Source organism: Tinamus guttatus, unplaced genomic scaffold, assembly GCF_059628265.1.
Source record: "Tinamus guttatus ecotype Peru unplaced genomic scaffold, ASM5962826v1 Tinamus_guttatus_pri_ptg000052l, whole genome shotgun sequence".
In the NCBI taxonomy this organism is placed as follows: domain Eukaryota; kingdom Metazoa; phylum Chordata; class Aves; order Tinamiformes; family Tinamidae; genus Tinamus; species Tinamus guttatus.
Genome location: NW_028288586.1, coordinates 5,295,400 through 5,319,041, shown reverse-complemented (window position 1 = coordinate 5,319,041; position 23,642 = coordinate 5,295,400). Strand labels below are relative to the sequence as shown.

The 23,642-nt window shown below is 35.0% G+C and overlaps 1 protein-coding gene across 1 annotated transcript in view; it reads left to right on the top strand.

Annotated features, from left to right (window-relative positions):
• The window catches only part of CC2D2A (coiled-coil and C2 domain containing 2A), a 44,878-nt gene that overhangs the window by 8,287 nt on the left and 12,949 nt on the right, over window positions 1–23,642 (top strand). The window contains exons 9-24 of the mRNA XM_088539985.1: window positions 957–1,093; window positions 2,621–2,752; window positions 4,419–4,628; window positions 5,502–5,608; window positions 8,425–8,565; window positions 8,999–9,155; window positions 10,116–10,354; window positions 11,254–11,431; window positions 12,478–12,634; window positions 13,840–13,987; window positions 16,450–16,588; window positions 17,218–17,421; window positions 18,161–18,253; window positions 20,123–20,214; window positions 21,888–22,052; window positions 23,348–23,453. Of these exons, the coding sequence (XP_088396111.1) occupies window positions 957–1,093; window positions 2,621–2,752; window positions 4,419–4,628; window positions 5,502–5,608; window positions 8,425–8,565; window positions 8,999–9,155; window positions 10,116–10,354; window positions 11,254–11,431; window positions 12,478–12,634; window positions 13,840–13,987; window positions 16,450–16,588; window positions 17,218–17,421; window positions 18,161–18,253; window positions 20,123–20,214; window positions 21,888–22,052; window positions 23,348–23,453 (2,405 nt within the window). The remainder of the gene's footprint in view (window positions 1–956; window positions 1,094–2,620; window positions 2,753–4,418; window positions 4,629–5,501; window positions 5,609–8,424; window positions 8,566–8,998; window positions 9,156–10,115; window positions 10,355–11,253; window positions 11,432–12,477; window positions 12,635–13,839; window positions 13,988–16,449; window positions 16,589–17,217; window positions 17,422–18,160; window positions 18,254–20,122; window positions 20,215–21,887; window positions 22,053–23,347; window positions 23,454–23,642) is intronic.

The following is a 23,642-nucleotide window of genomic DNA, read 5'->3' as shown; positions in this document are numbered from 1 at the left end:
TACACACTGTAAGTTTTTGGGTAGGATAAATCATGTAATACCTTAAGTTACCTTGGTAATTTGGTGTTATAAAGGGCTAAAATCTGTTTTTGTGACTTGGAAGTAGTCAACATTTATCCTGTCTCTTATTTTGTTGCCTTGTCTCCATACAAAAACCACAAAATCCTTAAAAAAAAAAAAAAAAAACTTTCTAGAGTCACTAGCTGCTTTCTAATATTTGAAGTGGAAGCAACAGAAATGAATCTCTGGATGGTGGTTGGCACCAGGATGATGTTCAGACCAGCTTGCTGCAGCAATGTCAGAATATTTGACTTTGTGCTTCTAATTTTTCATGTCTTATAACTAATTTCTGGTTGCTTACAGTGTTCTGATTTTAGGGGGTAGCTTGGTTGTAACCCTCGATATAACCACTTTCTATTCTGATGTTAAAAGGAGAGATTGCTCCTTGAAAAATGCCAAGCCCATATGCCAGTGGAGTAGTCCTGCAAGCAGTCTTTAAAAAATCCACCATGACTTTCTATACATGTCCCACTTCTTGTACAAGAGTAGATCAGATCAATTTTGTTTCATTTTACATGGCAATGGTTCAGGAATGTTTCTTATAATCAGTTTCTGCCACTAAAGTGACCCTACAGTTTCTGCAAGCAACCACTAGAACTGAATTCTACTAAATTATTTGAAGAATTTTTGGGGTAGGAAATGATTAAATTTGTTCTTTGGAAAGGAAACTTGTGACAAATTCATGGTATAATTAAACTGGATCTGTGGTCATTTGAAGGGGACTGCTTTGGTTATATGCCTGTATTTGTTTTTTCTGATTAGAAAAATATTGCTGTCAGCATGTGTATTATGTGGTACCAATTGTTTTAAGAACAGTCCGGGCTCTTTCAAAATTGGTAAACCAGAACTCCAATTTTAAGATATTTTACATGGTTTTCTATTTATTTCCTCACTAGTGCCTGCTTCTCAGAAGATGCCTGAAAACATGCAGCCTAGGTTCCTCGAGGATGAGGGTCTTTACACAGGAGAAAGGCCCTTTGTATCTCCATCTAATCTAAATATATTAGAAAACAGAATACTCAGACAGGAGCAGGTAAGTCATCGTTTACGTTCTCAGGTGTCTTATTCAGGCTTCTTATTTATCAGATTTATTCATATTGTACAATTAAGTAGGTAGATGGTCACGCTAATATGGGAGTTTCAACTTTAAAATATTTAGCTGTGTCAGACTTCAGGAATTGTGGCTTTCATCGCAGTGCTCTTCAGTGTGCTCCAACAGCCTGAGCACCAGCCTGGGCCTTAGAAACCTGATGTTTGCTTCCTGTCTTTGCTGTTGGCCTGCTGGGGAACAAATTACTTGACTTGTTTGTGGCAGAGTTTAGTTGCCAACAAAATAGGGATAAGAATGCTTCTTGTTTGATTGTTTTTTGTTTTTGATTTTTTTTTTGGTCTATAAAACACTTTAAGAGCTAGTGGTATGTTTTAAAGCTTATGTAAGAGCTGGGCACTCTTGTTAGTATTTACTGGAAGATGATGAAAAATATTTTTTTGTGTCTGCTGGAGATAATATGAAATAATGGACGACTTGGAAGTTTACTGATCGGACTATAATGGTAATTAAATATTGAAATAGATTATTAGATTATCTTAAATAGCCGGAGGAACTTTTAATTTTTTGAATAACTTATAGAAATACCTATTAAGGTGGTTTGCATATGTATTTTACCCTGCCTTAGTCTGCATTGCTTAATATAAATTTAAGCTAGTATCTAGCAGTTGCTCTTCATTAATATATGAGTACAGAATCCTATGATTCTGTAATTTCCTTCTCTGCTAGCAGAGACATTTTGGCAAGCAAGACTGGGAATACAAACAGGTTTAATTTTTTGGCTGGCTAGTTTCAACCGAATTAGTTTTCTGGTTTGCTTTACCGTGTTACCACAGAAATATATCTGGCATTAGGGACAATTTTAAGCAGTTTGGAGAATAAGGGAGGGCAGCATCTTTCAGCAGCTGGACTGGTTTAAGCTATTATTGAACCCAGGTTATGAGAGCGGAGGGATGCATTAGGTCAGTGCTTAAACTCTGAAGAGCCAGGGATAGCAATCTGTTTGCAAGACACTTCCTTCATCTGCTTTCAGAGATGCTGTTCTTAATTAGTTCATTTTATGAAATAGTTGAGAGATGGCCTGAAAGATTATCTCCTTCGGTCCCTTGTAGTGCTAAAACTTTGCTTTTGATTTTTGTAATCCAATTAAAAGGTGTGGGGGGCAGTCTGATATAAAACAGATTATGACTATTTTAGTGAACATACTATTTAAATACTGAACGTTGTACATGTTAATGTTACGGGTTTGAAAGAAACATCAGTAACATTGAATTCTGGAAAAAAGAAAATATATTTAAAGTTTGGGCATTCTGTTGGTCCTATGAATTTAAAGCCTGTCTATAGTATACTTGGAAATTTCATTGCTGTGCGTTAGAAAAGTTTTGGTTAATTCAGTCACAGGCAATTCATAGTCATGTCTCCTTCCTTAATTATTTTTCCTAACAATTATAATTTTGCAAGTTATTTCCATATGAAGTAAGAAACAATCTAATTTTATTTTATTATCTGTAGGGGAAAGAGTGGTTCGGTGATGATGGCAAAATCTTAGCATTGCCCAACCCAATTAAACAGTCTCCTACCAGGCCTCCAATATTTTCGTTGGAAGAAGGCATTGAACCTGAACTTGAAACACTGTATAGAAAGGTAAGTGTATTTCATAAATATTGTTCATGATATCCTGTGTCCCATTCATCCTTCACCAGAAGCCCTGGTGATCTGAAGGGCTTTGTGCTAAGATCCCCAAGTACTGCTTTGTATTCTACAATTCCGTATTCTACGGTTTTCTGTGCTCCACTTTCTCAAGTATAGCCCATCTATATTTTTGTGTGAAAGTAATGCATGCAGAAGGATGAAGAGTTTAGCCAGCAATATTGGTTAAATTAGTCAAGTGACAGTGCAGGAAGGACTTCAAGTGCGTGGGCCTCCAAAGTTTCTGTGAGGCATCCTTGGAGAGCAGGGTAGCTCATATGTTAATATATGTTAGTGTAGCTGTGAAGCGCTTCAGAACAGGAGCTGCTGTCAGGCTGACAATCAGGGCAGAGTTATTATCTGTAGTTTAAGAGGTAAAATAAACAGTTGTGCATGTGCATGCTGGTTATTTTGTGCTCATGAACCCGCTCTAAGATAAGCCTTTATGTGCACTTATAGAAAGCATCTTATTTTGAATTAAGTTGCACCAATTCAAATCTTTCTTCTTTGTATTTTTTAAACATAGTGTATCTGCCCTGGCAAAAATCAGTTGCAGTATGCAGTCAGCACAGATGAAAATTAGTTTCAGTTAAAACTTTTCAGGTCAGGTACACAAGTGTTAATTACTCTGCTTATTAGCAACTCTTTTGTACCCTTGAAAAAACTGTAGCTTTTTAGACTTTAAGGTAGATTGCTCTCTTGGGATATGGAAAGATTTCTGTAGGGCTGCTGTTGGCACAGATTTGAATGTGCCCTTTAGCTCGTGCTCTTTACAAATATGCAATTCTCAAGACATACCACAGATCTACGCAAGGTGTTCCTGCCTACATGGAAGGAGATTTTTCCCTAGCAGATATAGCAAACTTAGGCCAAGAGAGCATATGTTTCAAAAACACCATGTTTACATGACAAGTGATGTTTAAATGCCCAAAACACTTTTGAAACAAGGACTTACAGCGTTAGCTGCCTTTAGGCTGCACAGAGTCAAGACGGACTTCAAATTTTGTCACTGAAAGTTTTCTCCTTGGGCCTGATAGATGTTTATTTCCATGGGCCTGATAGATGTGAATTTCCATGGTGTTAGAATGCTCAACGTAAGTTATCTACATGGAAGGCTGTTCTCAGAGCTGGATTGTCTGTTTTAAAGCAGAGTCCTAAGAAAAAATAAGCCAATTCCAAACCAGCAGGTAAAAATAGGACTGGTGGGCTTTTTGTCTTCCTACTCAGTCCTGTAGGAAGAAAAATATTCACTACTGGCAGATTACTTTGAATTCCACATTGTTTTTCCAAAATGAGGATTGAATAGTCTGAAGATTCCATCTTCTCTTTTATCCCTGAAAGTCTTACTGCCCCTTTTGCCTCAAGTAAATAGATTCCCCTCAAAGAGGAAAATGAACTATCATAATTTTGCTGTGTAGAATACTCCTGCTGGTGGTATGTCATCTGCTGATTAATGAAACTATGAAGTCACTGCAGAAGTCCTTATGATTTAACACTCAGGAATTAAGAGTAGTAAGTGTGTTGTTAAGTAAGCTAAGTGTGTTGTTGCCTGTCACAGGGTCTCTTTGTAGGACAGTTTTCTTGGGGCTTCTAAACACGCTTCATTCTTTTCTCATTTCAGGCAATAAAAGTGACTACTGCCAATCAATATCTTGTTGGATCTGGAGATTTTCAGGGACCATTTCAATTGGATATTGATATTTCCGGATTAATTTTTACTCATCATCCATGTTTCAGTCGTGAACATGTGTTAGCAGCTAAACTGGCTCAGTTATATGATCAATATCTAGCAAGAAAGCAGAAGAATCTTACAACACTTCTCACAGACAAGGTATTTTCATTGCATTTTCATAGCTTGCTGAAATATGATGTGACAGTTGAAGGTAAACAGCTGAATTTGTGTCTTCAAACTATAGCAATGACATTTCTAATTATATGTCATGAGAGGTATTTTACCAGAAGATAAAAATTTAATTTTACATCTATTGCAGGACTGCCTTTTTAAGATTAGAGAATGCTTTGATCTATTTAAAATGAGCTCCACGTAGGTTCTGCGGTAAAAGCGAATATAATTAGCAGAACATGATAAAACTTAGTATTCCTTATACAGAATATCCAATGTGTTTTTCAGTGAATTATAGATAAAAGCCTTTACAGAATTGTGTACAGGGGTTTTGCAGGCAGAAAGTGAAAGGCTGTATTTAAGGATGGAGAAAAGTAAGTGAGATTTCATTTCAGTTGTAGGTTAGGAATAATAATAAAAAAAGTTTATTTCCATTAATGTATTATGATACTGACAGCGCATTTCCACATTTGTGAGAGATGCTGTCTTTTAAATTCTCTTACCTTCAGGAGCGCTTTCTGGTCCTGCCTTTTAGAGAAGTTCTTTTTGCAGACTCCCTATTTATGCTTTCTGATTGCTGAGTGTTCTAAATAACATCTAGATCAGTCCTGGCTGCTTGTTCAGATCCACCGCAGAAAAATGAATCAGTGCTTCCCTCATATGTTGGGGCATTCAGGTTACAATTTAATCTTAAAAAGAACCAGCAAGACTCACAGACTTGGCAAAAGCATAACCCTGTAAATAAAGAACTGAGACAGTTTAGTGTTTTCTGTTACATAGCAACTGTCCAGTTCCTGTATAGATGCAGTATGTGCTATGCTCCATAAATGTGACCATCTCTTAATTGTTCGTTCATTTAAGCTTCATGCTCTGAGGAATGCTGTGCAATGTAGTATAGACGGTGGTGATGCTGCTGTTCCTAAGCCTGTAGCACAACAGAGCTTACCTGAATACAAAATTGAAATCAGGTAAGTACAGATTCATTAAATTGCTGCTTTTTAAAAATGTGGATTTTTTTTTTATTTTTTGTTTGTATGTTTTTTGTTTCTGTGCTGGTACAGAATGTAAATTCATGATGGGATTTTAAATTTAGTTGTAAATTGTTCTAGTCATAACTAAAAACCATCCATTTAGATAGAATTTTGAGGGCTTAAGAATTCTTGTTAGTTGAGTGAAATACTTGAAGAAAATGTAACTTAGAAATCTTGTTGCAGAAGTTTTTTTTAGTTTGGTTACTTATTGATTATTTAGTAATTATACACTTTACATTTCGCGCAATTAAAATTAAACTGAAGTTTGAGGGAACATCACTAGGAAGCCAAAAGCTCACATAATGATGCAAGTGACATAATTTTTGAAGAGGCAAGGAAGTTAATTTTTCCTTTTGTTAATTACATGAAGCATTGACATCAAAACAGAGGGTTCTTGACTCGCTTCCCAGTTCTTAGATTTGCCAATCATATTTTTGCCTATGGTTTAATATACATGAAATGGAATTGTTTTGTTTACAACAAAGCATTTATTGTTCTTGGACAGTAAATGGATAATAAAAAATATATTCTTATGTTTTGGCTTGGTAGTGAAACTTAGTATTAATTTGGCAAATGTACAGTGTTGAATTGTTAGTAGTATGATAAAATGTTATTTTGGAGTTACATGCTGAACAACCATTTAAATAGTAGATACTTCATAAAAAGAATTTATCTATATTCAAAGATGCGTAACACTGCTGCATTTGAACAAAAAGATTTGAACAGAAGTAGGGGCTTTCCTGAATAATCTTTAGAATAGTATAACAATTCCAATTTCTTTCTATCACAATTCTACTTTAAGGCTTAGAATCCGCATTTTTTTCTCCCATAAAGGAGTAGCTCTCTGCTTTTGAGGCAGAGAAGGGGGATAGTGTGTTGTTTTCATACGTCTGCTGAAAGAAGTAGCAGCAGGAGGTGTGCAGTTCCCATCCAGGACCTAAGTTACAGGAGCTCTCTCCAGAGGAGGCATGGGATTTAGGAATGAGAAGTTTCACTGTGAGGGGGGGTTCTTAAATTTTGGAACCAGCTCTGAGATTTGCTTTATAGTTTAATTAGATAAAATGTTCCTGCTTGATATCTAAATATTTTTCTAGGTCATGCATGCGTTAGGTTAGTGTTACAGCATTATGAATCTGAAGAAACTCAGTTGAAATCCATGAGATCACAGTGTTGCATAAGTAATGGGAGATGATTTTGGCTGGGATTACTCTAGGGCTTTTCATATCTGTAATTCTTTCTAAATCCAACTCTTGTTGACAACTGTTGAGCATGCTTAGATAGGCTCAGGATTTTTTTTATTGCCATGGTGTCCAATCTTAACTTGGAGTAATATATTGGTAAAAACATCTGACCTACCCTCTTTTAACATTGCAGTCCCCTTGTGATTAATGTAGAACACTCGCAAGGAATTAAAATTTTCACAAGATGGGAAAAAGCGTATCATGGAAAATCACCTTTCTTACTACTTCCTCCAGCCTCCAGTATCAAAATACCTGTGCACTCTTTGCAGTCCGTACAACAGACTTGTTGGCTTACCATCAGTTTGAGAGAGGAATGACATTTGAATGCAGAAAACTTGAAAATTAGCAGTTTCTGCACTCTTGTCTTCACTTGCTGAAGAGGAGGCCAGTACATGTGGACTTCAGATCTGGGGCTCTTCTGGCCGATGTGTTTCATTAGAGATAGTTCTCTCAAGTTTTCAGGTCTTGACTCCAAACAAAATACATTACATAAGATATTGTCTACCTGTATCTGTGTCTACTCTAACTTTCTCTGTTTGACAAAGAAGAAAAGATTGAAGATCTGTATGGATAAGTAATACTCAAACTGCTAGCTAACAGGGTGGTGAAGTTACTCATCGTATTTTTCAGGAAGTCTGTATTTAGTCTTTGTTTTTACTAACATCACTTGTGCTTTTAAATAGTATGGAAGTATTGCTTGTCAGATCTTTAACTTGTCCTCTGTCTTTCATGTTCTTTGAGTATTACAATTGTTAATGTTTCAGATTACCTCATTTTTAATCATATTATTTTTATTGGACATGTTTAGCTGCTAAGATATTACTGAGGAAGCAAATGCTTGTGCTGCATAATCATTTACATTATTTACAAGTGTGTGTTGGTGATTAAAGGTACTAATGAATGTCTCTCTTTCATACTAATTAAAAGGTGAAAATGCTTCCAAATATGAAATAACTATTCTGAAGTCAAAGAAAAGCCCATTTAATTTTGTTTATGTTTGGAATCTTGTAGAGATGTGTAATACTTAAATTACCTCATAGCAAAGGGCAGTTATTGTGGGATATTCTAATCATGTTAGGCCAAGAGAATGTCTGCAAGTCCTTTTTGCTGATTTCAAAGCATATTTAGTAATACAATTGTTAATAAGCATAACTTCATAGCAGCAGTGCAGGTTTTGCTGGGCTATCATTTGCATGCATTGATTCCTAAAATGTTTTTAATGATGTACAGCTGTAGTAAACACTGCAGAAAATTTGAGATTTCTAGGGAACTAACTATAATTGAAGACAGATTATCCAAAATGCAAGAGACTAGAGTACAGATATTAAAGGAAATCAACTCCCATCATTTTCACATTTGAGTTTTATGTTTCCTGGATTTATATCTCTGGGATTTATAGCCATCAGGCAAATTGAAAACCACATCGCTGTCTCTCCGTATTTCAGATTTTCACTGTATTATTCTACTGAGTTATACAGCTCTGATTTTGTACATGTGTTTGTATATTTCTAGGCAAACAAGAAGACTTCGTGATGCTGAACAAGAAAAAGATAGAACATTGCTTAAGACCATTATAAAAGTTTGGAAAGAAATGAAATCCCTCCGTGACTTTCAGAAGTTTACTAACACACCCATGAAACTTTATTTGAGAAAGTAAGTTTTGATAGCATGTTTCATGTTTTATTTGCCAGGAGTTTTAATAACATCAGTCAAATCTGGGAACTTACAACTCTGATATGAAGTGTGCAAAGATAAAGATTTGACCAATACCTGGCACCAGTTGAGCCTGCTACTGTCCTTTGTGATTTTGGGGTAGGAAGGATGGTTAAGATAAGAAGTAATTACTGTAAGAGAAAGGAGCTACGAAAGTAAGCTTCTAAGTAAAGAAAAAATCATTAAGTTCATTTGGGATGGCAGCTACCTACCATCAACTCGATTAGTGTATCTGTGTTGTTAATTTTCTATAGAAGACTCTTTGGGTATGATGAAAGGAGAATTGTTTCCTTCTCTATGAGATATGTTATGAGCTTAACTGCAAACTTTTTTATGCTAGTTCATGCAGCATATTCTTATAATATTTTTGAAGGGAAGAGGTTGATCAGAGATTAGATGAGAAAGCATATGAAGCAGAAATTCAGGATGAGATAAATGAATTATTAGAAGAATATAGGGAAGAATACGAAAAGAAAATGGAAGAATATAAAGCTGAGCTGCAAGAGTGGAAATCCTGGAAGAAGGCACAGGTTTGTTTAAATCTTTAAGTTTTACAAAATTTACCTTATTATTAAATGTCTTCAAACTTTGATTTGCCTGTATAGAAATAACTTAAAGCATATTTGCATGACCATACTGGTATTTAATTTAATTATGTTTCTTTGGATGCATTCTGTTTACCTAGAATTTGTTAATAAATTAATCGCTAATTAAAACATTAAAATGTCAAAGATTTTGAGGAGTAGTTGCCTCCCTGGTATTGGTTTTCAGCACCTTAGGAGATTTCTGTTTTCTTTCAATTAAACAATTTGCTACAGTCATGTTAAAGTCATATCATTGTGACAAGGAAGAACATATGGATGAAATTTGTTTCTTTTTTGAGCAGTGAAGCAAAATATTACTGGATATTTTTAATGAGCAGTCAGTCACTGTCATCTCATGTGAATTCATGAATGCCTCAAAACTGAAAAAGGCAATTAATATACCAGTCTTTTACCTCTGAAAGACTTTAATAATGCTTGTCTGTACTGCATTTAAAGTCTCAATTATGCTTCAAGAGTTATTGACACAGGAGCTGAACAAAACACTGCAGCAGGACGATATTTGTTCATTGGATTATTTGAAATGGCAGTGCCAGCAAAGCCATGAGGCTGTTGTTTTCACAGTCGTGTGGCAGTGTGCTGCACTCCTCAGGGTGGCAGTGATTGTCCTTTCCTCAAGTATGTGCAGGATCCATGGAAGACACTTGACATGTCTGAGGGGAAGTTTGCATGCAGATGCTGGAAATGCCTGTTATCAGAGCACAGGTGGGCATATGACACACGAGTAGCCTATCTGATTTGTAGGATGAGATAAATGGAGACGTTAAAATGGGAGCATTCAGTTTGGGGTGTATTGCTAATGAGATCAGTTCTGCCTCTAGCCCATGTTCATTCACAGATCCTGGTTAAAAAATAATTCAGATAGAACGTTATTGTTTTTATGTGCAGAAGTCCAAGAAGAAAAGGAAGAAAAAAAATCTTAGAGAAGAAGAAGAAGAATCTGTAGATGATTGTGATCTTGGTGAGGAACCAGTAAAACCCATCCCACCAAAAATGGTGAATAGCCTGGAAATAGAGCACCAAGTCAGAGAGAAAGCTGACAACTTCAGAAGGAAACCTGGAGAACCTGTTTTAATTCCTGAGTTAGTCCTGTCGGGAAGCATAACACCAAGTGAGCTTTGTCCTCGGTAAGATACATGCTGGCCTGCAAAATAGTTTGCTGTAATACATACTTTCATATTGAATTTCTTACTTTTTTCATACAATTTCAGAAGCCTGTGCTAGTCATTCTGTTTAATCTCATTACTAGAATATTAAGCTTCGGCTTCCAAAAGCGATATATTTTAAATTACATGTAACTTGTTTGTATTGGGCTTGGAGGATGAACAGACTCTCATTAAACCTTCCTATTTTCCAAGCGTGTGCATGGAACGGTGGTATATGTAAAGAAATTGTTTTCAGGATAGACTAGCTCAGTTCTGGTGATATCAGTCTCAGTAGCTAGTCTCCAGAGACCTTTACCCCAGGTCTCTGGTATAATCAACAAAGAAAGGAAAAATAGAGAAATCATGTAGTTATTAACCAGAGATTTCACTGTGCATAAGAAATTTACTTGTTTGTGTTACTTTCCGCTTTCCACATTTACACACACAATTTAACAAATATCTCAAAGGTTTTGTTCAGTTAAAAAGTGCTCTATATCCTACTGATTCAACAAATAGCCTCATCAAGGAATATTAGTTCTACTAGACCTGACTGAAAATTCTAGAATCTTTAACTGAATTTTGTGCTGGTTATTGTGCTTTTGGGAGGGTAGTAGGATGATTTTTTTTTTCCTTAAATAACTCCTTTAAATGGAGGTGTGTCTGATGAAGCTAAAGTTTGACATGCTCATTCTAAAATCACTTTACATTCATGAAATGAACAACTGTTAAATAATAGTTTTCACACCTCTGCTGTGTAATGACAATTTTGAAAAGAATAACATCTCTGCTATTCTCTTTGAGTTACCAGATTCTCATTAAAAATAACTAAAGAATAAAAGTGTTAATAAAATGATATAACAATTTGTTTGACATATTTACAGGGCTGAGGTTTTGCGACGAGAAGATGTGAAGAAACGCTCATCCTTTATAAAAGTCCTTTTCAATTCCAAAGAAGTGTCAAGGACTGTTACCCGACCAATAAGTTCAGACTTCAGAGTTCATTTTGGACAGATTTTCAATTTACAAATATTCAATTGGCCAGAGAGTTTGAAACTACAGGTAGATAGTGATTTATCATAGTAAGTTTTACTATGAAACGTAAATCCTTTTGTATTGCTTGCTTTTTCTTTGTGATACTGTTCGGAATTAATAAATTATGGTTAAATATGGGAAAATATTAAGTATTCAAAGCATGTCATTGAATATGTTCGTGGATCGGCCACTTAATTTTAGAAAACCTATGATTAATATTGCAAATAAATTCGCCAAAACATTGTGCTCTAGAACTTTCATGCCCACACTGCAGTAAAATGATTGTACCATTTGTAGTAATCTCAATTATTGAAATGTTGATAAAGCTATATGCAGTTAAGTTGAAAACAAAAAAGCACTCTAAATATGAATTAGTGACTGGGTGACATGAATTGATTACAGAGCCAGCAGAATGTAGTTCTAAGAGGAACAGCAGGTCCTGTTAGATAATGCAACACTAGTAGTTCAGAGGGAGGTGCACTACCCTCTGCTGTGTGTTACCCAAATGGCAAGAGATGCACAATAGTGCTGCTGCAGTCTGTAGAGTGTTCACTGACACTTCTTACTATCTACTTGAATTAAAAACATCTCAGTGTGGAATAGGAAGAAAAAAGGGCCTTTCTGCTGACCTTTGCTTAAATCGATCTGTGCCCAAACCTGGCCAAGGAGGAGGAAAGCAGCCTGCAGTACTGTGTGCCTCACTCTTTTACTGCACGGGTAGATTACTGAGGCAATATCCTCACCTAGTGACAGTGCCACTGTCACAAGCACGTTAGTGAGGAGTTGCCTATTTTATGATGATACTCATTAAACTTTAGGGACTTTTTATACTGCTCCTATGTGCATTAGACAGATGAGGAGCATATGCTTTTAAAAGTATTCAGGCTGAGATAGCTGTTGGCAACTGAAATGTCTACTAATTGTATATTTTGAAATGTAAATAGATACAATTATTTTAATTTCAAAACAGTCATAATAAAACCTTCTGTCTGAATATCCTAATATATGCTTTCAGGATTTTTATTGTGAGAAATTTCAGGTTTTACTATTTCGTGACTGTGTTTTATTTCTAGATATATGAAACAACGGGCATTAGCAGCACAACTCTGTTGGCTGAAGTGTTCATACCTATCCCTGAGACTACCGTTCTGACAGGCAATGCTCCTATCGAAGAAATAGAATTTAGCAGCAATCAGCGTGTGATGTTGGACCATGAAGGAGTTGGGAGCGGTAGGATCTCTCGAGTGTTTCTCAGTTCAATGCTTCAGTGTTTCTCATTGAAACCATGTGAAAGTAATAGACTGGTCTGGGTTTTTAGAGTAAATTCCATTAAGAGCATTTACAAATTGTATAGCTGAATCATAAAATAGTTATTGTTCTTATTATGATTCTTAAAATTTGCTTTAGATTTTTTGTCTTCCTCTTACTAATTTTAAGCCGTATGAAATAATAATGTGTGTGCTTATTTTTTGGCTTATAGTATTAGCGAGCCTCTACTGGCTATAGAAGTTTTGTTATTATTTAAGTAGTCAAACTTCTGGCACAGAAGTGCCAGCAGATGGTATTAATCAGCATAGCTCCACTGGTTTAATGTTTTAAACCAGCTGAAGAATGGCTGTAGAAGTGTGTATGCAGCTGAATTCTTGGTCTTCCTGCTTGCTTTGATGGCTTCTTGGTAAAATGCTTTATCTCTGGGGCTGCAAAACAGAAGGATGAGATAAGGAAGAAGTCAAAAACATTGGAATAAGGATGATGTGTTTTAGCATACAGCTTAAATAGTAAATTTATATAGTAAGCTCAAACTGCATCAAGAGATGACTGACTTGCACACATTTGCAGTACATGAAATATATAGATCAAGATAGAGCAAAAGAACAGAAAAAAAATGGGGAGAAAATTAGTGTTGAAGAAAAGTATTATGACAGATTTGTGTATAAAAGTCATTGACCATCATGGGTATATATGGGAAAGCATGCCATAGATCTTTGGAACTGACTTGTCGACCATGACTGATTTTTTTTTTTTTTCTGTGAATTTCTCTTTCATTAATAACAACATCAGGCTGGATCTGAAAATTACAGAAAAGTTTATCAGATATGTTCACAAAAAAGTGCATCTGTAAAGAAAAAAAGTCTTTGATTCCTCATTAGAGAGAAATACACTTAGAAGAGAGCATGTTTATGAAGCATAGTCTTTTCTCCCAATCGAATCTGCAAGCATTTATCCGGGTGGAATGGAATCTTTCAGTCCTCTTCCAGAGGAGAGTCTTCACCTGTAACATACAGCAAAATCAAGCTGTTTCACATTCCCTTGCTTACCTAAGGGCTCAAGTTATCTCACTGAGTATTTTGAAGAATTAATATTTTTAAAGAGGTTCAGATGCTATGTGTTTGATTGCATCAGTATACTACTTTGCTTTTTTTTTCTTGTGGTAGGTGTGTCATTTTCCTTTGAAGCTGATGGAAGCAACAAAATGACTTTAATGACCTCTGGGAAAGTATCCAATAGTGTCTCTTGGGCAGTTGGAGAAAAAGGAGTCCCCTTAATTCCTCCAGTTTCTCAGCAAAACATGGGAATTCCAAGGTAATGTGATACAAATCTTCCACAATTCCAGGGAAGTTGAGTATTTAAAAATATTTAAAGAATAGATGACCTTCCTAATCTAGAATCATCGTACTTCTTTATCCCCCTAGGTTTAGAAACTTTTTCCTTTGCACTGTAACCCTGTGCAGATATTGTAGGGTGTGCATTTTTTGGTAAATAGATGTTTGTCAGCAATTTCATCTTTTATTATGAGATTCATAGAAAGTATTAAAAGTTGAAGAAAACACAAGCTAGTTAATTCGTTTTTATGATACTCCAATGAAAGATGTAGGTACAGTCCACTTTTTTTTCTTTTTCTCTCTCCTTTTTCTCTCTCCTTTTTCTCTCTCCTTTTTCTCTCTCCTTTTTCTCTCTCCTTTTTCTCTCTCCTTTTTCTCTCTCCTTTTTCTCTCTCCTTTTTCTCTCTCCTTTTTCTCTCTCCTTTTTCTCTCTCCTTTTTCTCTCTCCTTTTTCTCTCTCCTTTTTCTCTCTCCTTTTTCTCTCTCCTTTTTCTCTCTAAGAATAGAAGTTCCAGTGTTTAAGCTGCACATGGAGAGGCTATTGGAGAGATTTTAAGTACCATTCCTACAATTTAATGATTGCAGAGGATACAGTAGATGTTACTTTGTGGGGTGTCATATTGTTGATATTTGTGAGTTAATCACATGAAAACTCAGACCTATCCTTTAATTCTGAGGTAATACTCTTTGCTTTCACCAGAAACCTGTTGAACAATAGAATTTAATATATTATTCCCTTCAGAACAATATAATTTACCCTCTGGCTTCAGTTTAGGCATTGTGGATAATTTACCCGTTTTATTACTTTTGTATAGTTCTAGCAAAGTCAAGGAAGTGATACATAAATTGGATTTTGCAGTAACCTCAGTTAACTTCATTGTAATGTCTTAAAGGTTTTGTGTGCTTCCTAATCCTGAGCAAGGATCTCTCCCAGCTGATGGGTACTGTCAGATTTCTTAAATTTATTTAGAGACCAGATACTGGCTTTTAAATAATGCTGTCACTATTTTTGACCCCAGCTGCATCCATAGTTACTCTTATGCCTAATTAGAATATGAGTAACTTGCTAATTTCATTGAGACTAGAATAGCATGAGATAAAACTTTTTGTTTGTTTGTTTTTTGTTTTTATTTACATAAATATGTTCACAGAAGTTAACTTTAAACTCATGAAACTAATGTCTCACTGTAGTCAGTGAACAAAAGGGCAGCTCCAAAAGAACTCTTTTTAGAATCACTTTCTAGAGAGGAACTCATAGCTGTGACTTTGCATTGTTTACTCTGTGAAGTTGAAGGTGAGATTTTTTTCATACCCAGCTTAGTCTTTTCTGCCTGTGATTTTTTCTGCCTTATTGTAATTCAGTGTATGTGTGTTTCTGTGTTGTCACCTTGTCTGTTGCCCCCAGAATTGCTGGATGTATTAGCTTGAGGAAGATTCATACATTTTTAAAACTTTCTTGATTTTTTTTCAGATAAGTGAACAATAAAGGCCAAAATTAGCATCCTTAATAAAGTAGCAACATTTAAATGCTAATAGAGTACTCGGGGATCTGACCAATATATTGGAGATGAGATGTAGGACTGGGGGATTAAAGACACCCTTCCACGAGCTTCTAGTATATCTGTCTCGACATCTTTTCACCCAGGCATTTCAAGCTTAGCCTAGAGAGACTATCTTTAAAAAGCAATAGGATGTTTTTTAATGATATACCCTATCCATGGCTACCTTTGCTGAGACTTCCAAAAACAGATGCCAACTGTAGATCCTTTTAAGTATAGTTTGTTGAAACTTTTGTGTTAAGTGGCCTCACAACATGAAAGTTATCATCTTACTTTCTAGTAGCCAGCAACCTGGAATTATGTAGGTATATCATGAATCTTCATATCAAACACTTCTGTTACGGAAAAAATACCAAGAACGTATTTTCTAATTTTAAGAACGTGATCAAATTCTATGCTGTGGCTATGAGTGCAACTGGAAAAAGCCATGGTTTCCACCACAGTTTCCTTTACAGTTCATCATTCTTTCAGCTACACAGCTGCAAATTTGGGGAGATGATGTTATAAACAAAATCATAGAAATTACACAGGTTTAAGGAAGCTAACTTCTTCTCTATTACAGCTTTCATTTGGAGGATTGTTTTTAATCACTTCAATGGCAGTTTTACGGTGCTTTCACAGAAAGAATGGCATTGTTTCAACTGGAAGGGTAAAAATTATATAGAGGTGGGAATGAGTAGGCAGGAAGCTCTCTGCAGTGTTCCCTAGAGAGAAAAAAAAATGCATAGTGGAATTTACTAGTCAAGCTGTGGTGTGTGCTTTTTTTTTTTGATGGGGGAGGTGGGAGTTGTTTTTCCTAAGATTGTTTTCAGTATTTTTTTTCTTATTGCCAAATTGTATCCACTTGAGATAAAATCATCTGATATCAATTCTGTCTTTGTAGTGCTTTAAAAAATATTGATGCAATTGCATCCATTGGCACATCAGGCTTAACTGACATGAAGAAATTAGCTAAGTGGGCAGCAGAAACAAAACTTGATCCAAATGACCCAAATAATGCAGCTCTGATGCAGCTGATTACGGTAAGTGGCTTTTACAGAGCTCTAGGGCTAGAAATAAAGATTTATTAATCCAGTAATATTCCTGTGATGAAAAACTGATATCACAGTTTATTAAAATGGATTCATTTAAAAAAAAATGAGTTTCATGTTTCCTTAGATGGCATGGACTTATGTAGTTGAATGGCATTAAAAAGGTAATTGTTCGTTAGCAGGAGCTGCATGAAGAGATTTAGTGTATTGTGGAAGTTAGGAATTTCCTAAACGTTAATTAGCAGGAGGAGATATTTATCCATCTGAAGTTCTGTAAATGAATCACTTTTGCCGGACAGCTTCCTAGATTACTCTGTTATAATTTTCCCACTCTTAGGATTTTATTTAAATAAAGGAGAAGTAGAATTTCAATATGACCTTAAGTGTGTGTGTGTGTGTGTATAAATATATAAAAAATGCATGCTCAACAAAAACATGCTTTTAAATATATAATGTTTCAGTCTCAGTTTTATCCATCTCAAATGTTTTTGCTTAAAATAAACACCATTGTATACCATTGTATATAATAACACCAGTGTATATTTGAGTCTTACAAAAATATATTACTGAATTTTCTTCTTTTCAGTATTAAAATGCTAATAGTTATTTGTCTAACTTAGGTTGCCACTAGTGGAGAGGCACGTGTTCCTGATTTCTTCAGACTAGAACAGCTGCAGCAAGAATTTAATTTTGTTACTGATGAGGAACTTAATAGATCAAAGAGATTCCGACTCTTGCAGCTCAGAAATGCAGAGGTGGCCGAGTTCCGAACCTATAAGCAAGTCCCTTTGCACGAACGAGAAATCAGTGAGAAAATCTTTCAGGTAAAATGTTCTCTGGAATTACTTGAAGTATGTTCTTCCATAAAGTGTCCTTTTTTCTTTCTTTTGCTTTAATGATAGTAATATTTGACTTGCAGTATAGGCATTTGGTCCCTTTAACAATGTATAGTTGTGCTGACATGGAAAAGAAAATGAGAATCTTATTCCTTCTGTCTTGTGCTATTATCTTAATCTAAGTCAGCTTTAACCTTTCCTTAATTTGAAACATTTGAGTCTTTGAATAAAAGTTGCATCTGTCAGTACAGCTTTCAATGTAGTTGTGAGGTCATCCAGAAGATTGACATGAACACTGAAAGCTACTTCTTCACCCAAATTTTCTGTATGAACTAAGTGCTTCTCCTAAATATTTTTCTTGCGGGGGTAACAATTATTCATATCAGGCCTGCAGTAAGATACACCATTTCCAGTTCAAATGGGATTTCAGTTTATGGCAACAGGTCAGCTTTTGGAAAAAAAAAAAAGAAAATAAGGGCGGGGGGAAGATAAATTCTCCAAAGTTATTTTTAGTAATTTAAGCCATCACATAATGGAATTCTTGTCTTCATTCACAGAAGTTCGGCAGTGCCATTGCTATATACATTAGCATTAAGAACAGCCTTCAAAACCTCTGACATCTGTTTTGGTTTACTCTGATCTATATGTTAATGAAATACATGCTGTTTTTCTTGTATATATAAAAATATATATTTATCAAATCATAAACTTTTGTAAATATCTTTAGGACTATGAGAAGAGACTACGTGAGAGGGATGTGGTTGACAGCAAACATTACCTAGATGCACGCAGAGCAATTGTTGCCAACTATCTACAGAAGGTAAACTGCAAAAAAATGTGGATCTTTTAAGCCATACTCTGCTCAAATGCTTTAATTTCCCTACATAGTAAGAACTGATTCATCTTAAGCATGACCTGAAGATGTCTTCAAAATTGCAAGTTAATCTTGAAACAGATCTAATTAAAGAAATAGAGGTTTGAGTGTGATTGGTGTAATATGCTTGAAAAAGGTGTAATACCCAGAATAAGCAAACATTCAGGTATTCGTTCATTTTTCTTTCTCTTCATTTTCCTTCTTGAAAGCTGTCCTGCTAAGAACTTACATTATTTCCAGGAGAAATAATGTAACCATTAAATGCAATGCAAAGAATATATCCTGTCCTGCAACAAAAGGCAGAGGGCCTATTTTCCATCATGTTACTATAATCTACTAATGAAGGTATCATCTTCTTTCCTTTTTCTTTTCTTTTCTTTTTTTCTTTAATCTGCTCATTCGGCTATGGTGACTTTTTTTTATCCTTATGGAAATAAGTTTGAGGAAATATTGATCATATATCCAGGCAAGGTTTGCAATTTCAGAGTGTTCTGGCAAAGTAGGAAGTGATAAAAGCATGGCTGGGGATTTATCAGTATTGGAAAAACTGAAAGGTGAAACAAATCCTAGCCAGCTGGCAAATCTCTTAATCTTAAGAGGATAAAATTGATTTGATTTGAGATGGAACACATTGTATATTAGAAATATTCGTTCATAAGAGAGTCGAAGACAGTGGAGAGTGATTAAATTATCCAGACAAGTCCAGAAGAAAACAAGGCTAAGATTTAGTATGGTAATATTGAAAGTTGTTCTTAGCAAAGCTTTCAAGTCTATGTCTACTTATGCTTTGCATGGTATTGAAGTGTGTACTTAAAAATGTTGTTTATGCTGTTTGAGGAATACCAGAACAGTATTGCAGAGTAACACACATGGTATCTATATTCATCAGTCTTTCAGCTGAAATAGAAGTAGTCTTTTAAAAATAACATGTGGGTATTTTACACTTTCATAAACTGTCAATATGTTTAAATATTAGATAGCTCACATCAGATCTGAAACTCAGGCCACTCTGCAATATGATCTTTTTAGGCTTATCATTTCACTCAAAGGAATATCTCATGTTAGTCAAGATTATGAAAATAATTAAAGGAGAAGATATGTTATAGAAAATTGTTATTGCTGTTATGAAATGGATCTAACTTGGAGTATTATATAAAGGCATTATTAGATTTATTTGTGGGAGGAAAAAAAAAACATTCAAGGCATCACTCTTTCAGTCTTCCTCAACATAGTTTTTGGAAGAAGGGCAAAGATTTTCACCTGTATGCTTTAGTCTGTCACTCAAGCATAGAAATGAAAGGAATTGAGAATATAAAACATGTATTTATTGGAAAACACAGTATTTGTGAAATATGCCTTACTGACTGTCATGAGGTCCAAGCAGCTTTATTCCTCATAATTAATACCGCATAGATTCCCTCCCAGCCTTTTCCACAGCTTCATTTAAGTGCCCCAGAAGGATGGTTTTCAGTATCATCGATTGTTTTGGTTGTGATGAGGAGCTCTTTTTGATTTTTTTTTCTGCAAGCAGTTAAAGCTTCATTTTCTGATTGTATGATTTTTTTATATTCCTACATTTGGGTGTTGCATATGTCTCTGGAGAAATCACTGTACGTGCAGAATAAGTATATATTAGGCTCTGAAAAAGTGTCTGTCATAAAGAAAATCTTCCTTGCTATGAAAGATGAGAATTAATGCATACTTGGGCTTTGTTGTTGTCGTTGTTGTTTATTTTTGATAAACAGAATGCAAGTATTTACATTTAATTCTTGGATTAAAAGCGTAATTTTTCTCTCTCTCCCCTGTCATCCACAGGTCCGAGAATCAGTAATAAACCGTTTCCTAGTAGCAAAACACCATTACCTTCTCTCTGACCTGGTCAATGAAGAGGAAATTCCCAGTTTGGGGTAAGGAAGCTGTCTATATTGATTCCAAATCAAAGTAATTAATTTAAAACTATGTCTGTGTGTGTGTGTTTTTTCTTTTTGTTTTTTTTTGGTAATTCTATATGTAGTATAGTCTACAGTTTTCCAAGCACAGTGTACACCTCTGACAGTACAGTGTTTAAATAAAAATGTTTATCAAAACTTCTTTTTTTGAAAGATATCTCTTTGACCGAAGTAATGTGATAGTATATAAATATGATTTAGCATGATACAGTGCATTAGGATGTGGTGTGATTAAGCTGAGCAGAGCCCCAGGTGCTGCTAGACTGAATGATTTCCAGATATCACACAGGTGCCACACGCAGTGACATGGTGGTTCTACAGGTGATGCTCTCTTTGAGTCACTGCATAAGCCCTGCAAATAACGTGGAATAAATTCTTATTGAGGATTTTGTTTACTTTGATATATTTTCATTTGCTATTGCTGGACATTGTCATACACTGTTGCTTTCAGAAATGTTACTGCTTTGGAAATAATTTCTTTTTTTTCTTGTCATATTATTATTTCTTGGGTTTATTAGTCATGCATCATTTTTGTTCTAAATTCCATACTTGTTGATTCTGACATTTCTGAGTTACCACAACGTAGATGGTTCTTTCTTAACATTGTTTACTTAAAAACTATGAATAAATGTTACTTTCTTGTAGACATTGTTTGTGATCACTAAAAGTGTTACACCCTAAAGTATGTCCTAAGCTTTGAGAATCAACAGAATAAATCTAAACAGTCCCATCTGCTGGAGAAACAGAGACTCACTCTCTTTCTGTTCTTTTTTTCTTTTTTTTTTTTTTTGGTTTATATTTTCACATTACAGGATAAAAAAAAATCAAAACGGGACTATAATAATCTTTTGAAGTTCTTTAAAATCAAATGCTTTGTTGATATTTTATCATGAATGCTAACTTATATTGGTACTATTTCCCAGTCATCATAGTAGTTTTAAAATGTGGTTAATATCTGATTTGTTTAAAGTAGTTAATATTTCAGTAGCTCACAGTTCTTTATTAATTTGAAAACAATTAATTTAATTTTCTCATAGTATATGGTGAAATACTGTCATCGGCTATGAGTTTCTATGTAGATCCTGGAATATCTTCTGTCATTTTTAAAGTTAACATCAATGATTTGCAAGAAATGCCTGTTTTTTATTTTCATTTCTTTTTCTTTGGTTCTGCTTTGCCTTCGGTTATAAGTTCTGAGGGTCCAGGGTATGTTGTGGCATATTCATTTTGCTTCCTTTCTGTAGCCTATCGTTTGTTGTAGCTGTGAAATTAGATTTTTTGGTATATTTCTTACTGGTCATCATCTGCTAGGTAGTCTGTTTATAGTGTGGTAGTTTAGATCTCTCTGGAATTTGTCTAATTGTCTCATTTTATATTTTACCTAGTTTTGGAAAAAAAAATCCTTTTTGTACATTTCAGTTATAATCCATGAAATGTAAGAGACAACTGGGTTGTGTGCTACTAAACAATTAAAGCAATCAGACATTTAATAGAGTTTTGTATAGCATTAACAAGTGTATGTATTTCCATTTTTTGTTAGTGCAAAATTTGCATCTGTGTAATGGAAGCACTTTAGTTTTGGATACTGTGCAGAAATTGATAAATCCTTTTTTTTTTTTTTTAATTATTAGAATTTTGGGACTCAGCATTTTCAAATTGGCAGAGCCAAAACGACCCCTAAAACCAAGAAGAAAAGAAAGGAAGAAGGTGACAGCACAGAATTTATCAGATGGAGACATAAAACTGTTAGTAAACATCATTAGAGCTTACGATATTCCAGTGAGAAAAGCAGTGAGGTATGTTTAAATACCTATTTTCAGTAAGCATTTATTTGTTTTTCAGATTTATGTTCCAGTTTCAACTGTTTTGGAAAGCATATATGCATTTTTGTCGTTGCTTAATAATAAAGTACTGTTATTTTGTAAACTTACATTGATCATTTATCAATATCTGCTAAATTCAGGAAATATTTTCCAAAAAATTATATTCCTCTGCCTGAGGAAAAAAAATGATTGGGAAAATTTACTGCTTTGACAGCTTTATAGGGCAGGTGATAATAGATGAATTATACTTGAACAATCTGTTAGCATTCTCCTTCATGAGCTGTTTATTTAAAGCCGTGGATTAAGATGATTAGACTCCGATTAATTTTAAAGGTGATCATTACCTTCACGCATATTAAGGAAGTGCCTGCACTGCATGATGCTGTGTCAGGGAAAGATGCTACGTTTGTTCTGCACAAACTGGTTCAGTTTCACAAGCAATGTACAAGCACAGTATTCTTCCTTTCCCTGAAAGCCAATACACATTGCTTTTAACACATTATTTTCAGGCCACCTCATTTTTTTGTGCATACAGAATTGAGCCGCTTCTACTCTTTTATCTATTTACTGTAACAAAGATTCCATTTGATTTTGGTAAGTAAGTTCACACTGAGAAATAAGCAATTCATGGTAGAAACATCTTGATGAAAAGGAAAGGAAGATGAAAGCTTCAGTTCACTGTCAGTATTACAAAACTCTGCCAATCTTCTTGCATTATACCATGTCTTATTTTGTTCTGCTTTCTCAGTTTGAAAATAATATTCTTTTATAATCTCTGCTTTGTTGTTATTGCCAAAAATGTTGTGTGGTAACTCTATAAAAGTTAAGTATAGTTTCTTTTTCTTTTGCCTTTTTTTTCCTACCCCATTCATGGACTGCTGACTGTATAATACTCATATGGGTTTAACTTCGTCATAGAGGCCTTGAACGGATAGCGTGAAGTCTACACAGTTTATGAATGATGTGGGGATTTGTCTTAAACTGAAAAAGTCTTTAGCACACGGGGATTGTGTAAGGGAGGCAAAGACCTGCCAGTCACAAAACACAGTTCTGCTGTGGGGATTGCAAGAGCCACACCCTTGCTAACACTATCTGACCTTCCTTTTTTATTCTTTGACTAAATAAATGTGTTTCCTAGGTTAAAGTCATGCCAAAGAAGATCTCAGAAGCATTTCTAAAATTGTGTATAGTTATTAGATGGTGTAAGGGATTTATACTTAGTAATGTATTTTCTGCCTTTTCTCGTCATGGTCTGTTTTCTCTTCTAGCAAACTTCAGCCACCATCTAGGCATTCAAGGTCCTTTAATGAAATGTTTGCAGCCTCTCCTTCAGCTCAGAGTCCAGGCGAGAACACAGATTGGGTGTTCAACCAGGTATATTATAAAGCTGACAAAATCACATCAGTTTATAAGAAATTGTGAACATTCCTCTTTTCCAAAGACAGCAAGTTACCATCACAAAGGTATCTTACTAGTAAGGTTGGTGTGCCCATTTCTGGAGCTCCAAAAACCTAGAGTAAAGCTGGAAAAAGTTCAGAGAAGGGCAGTAAAGATGTCAAAAAT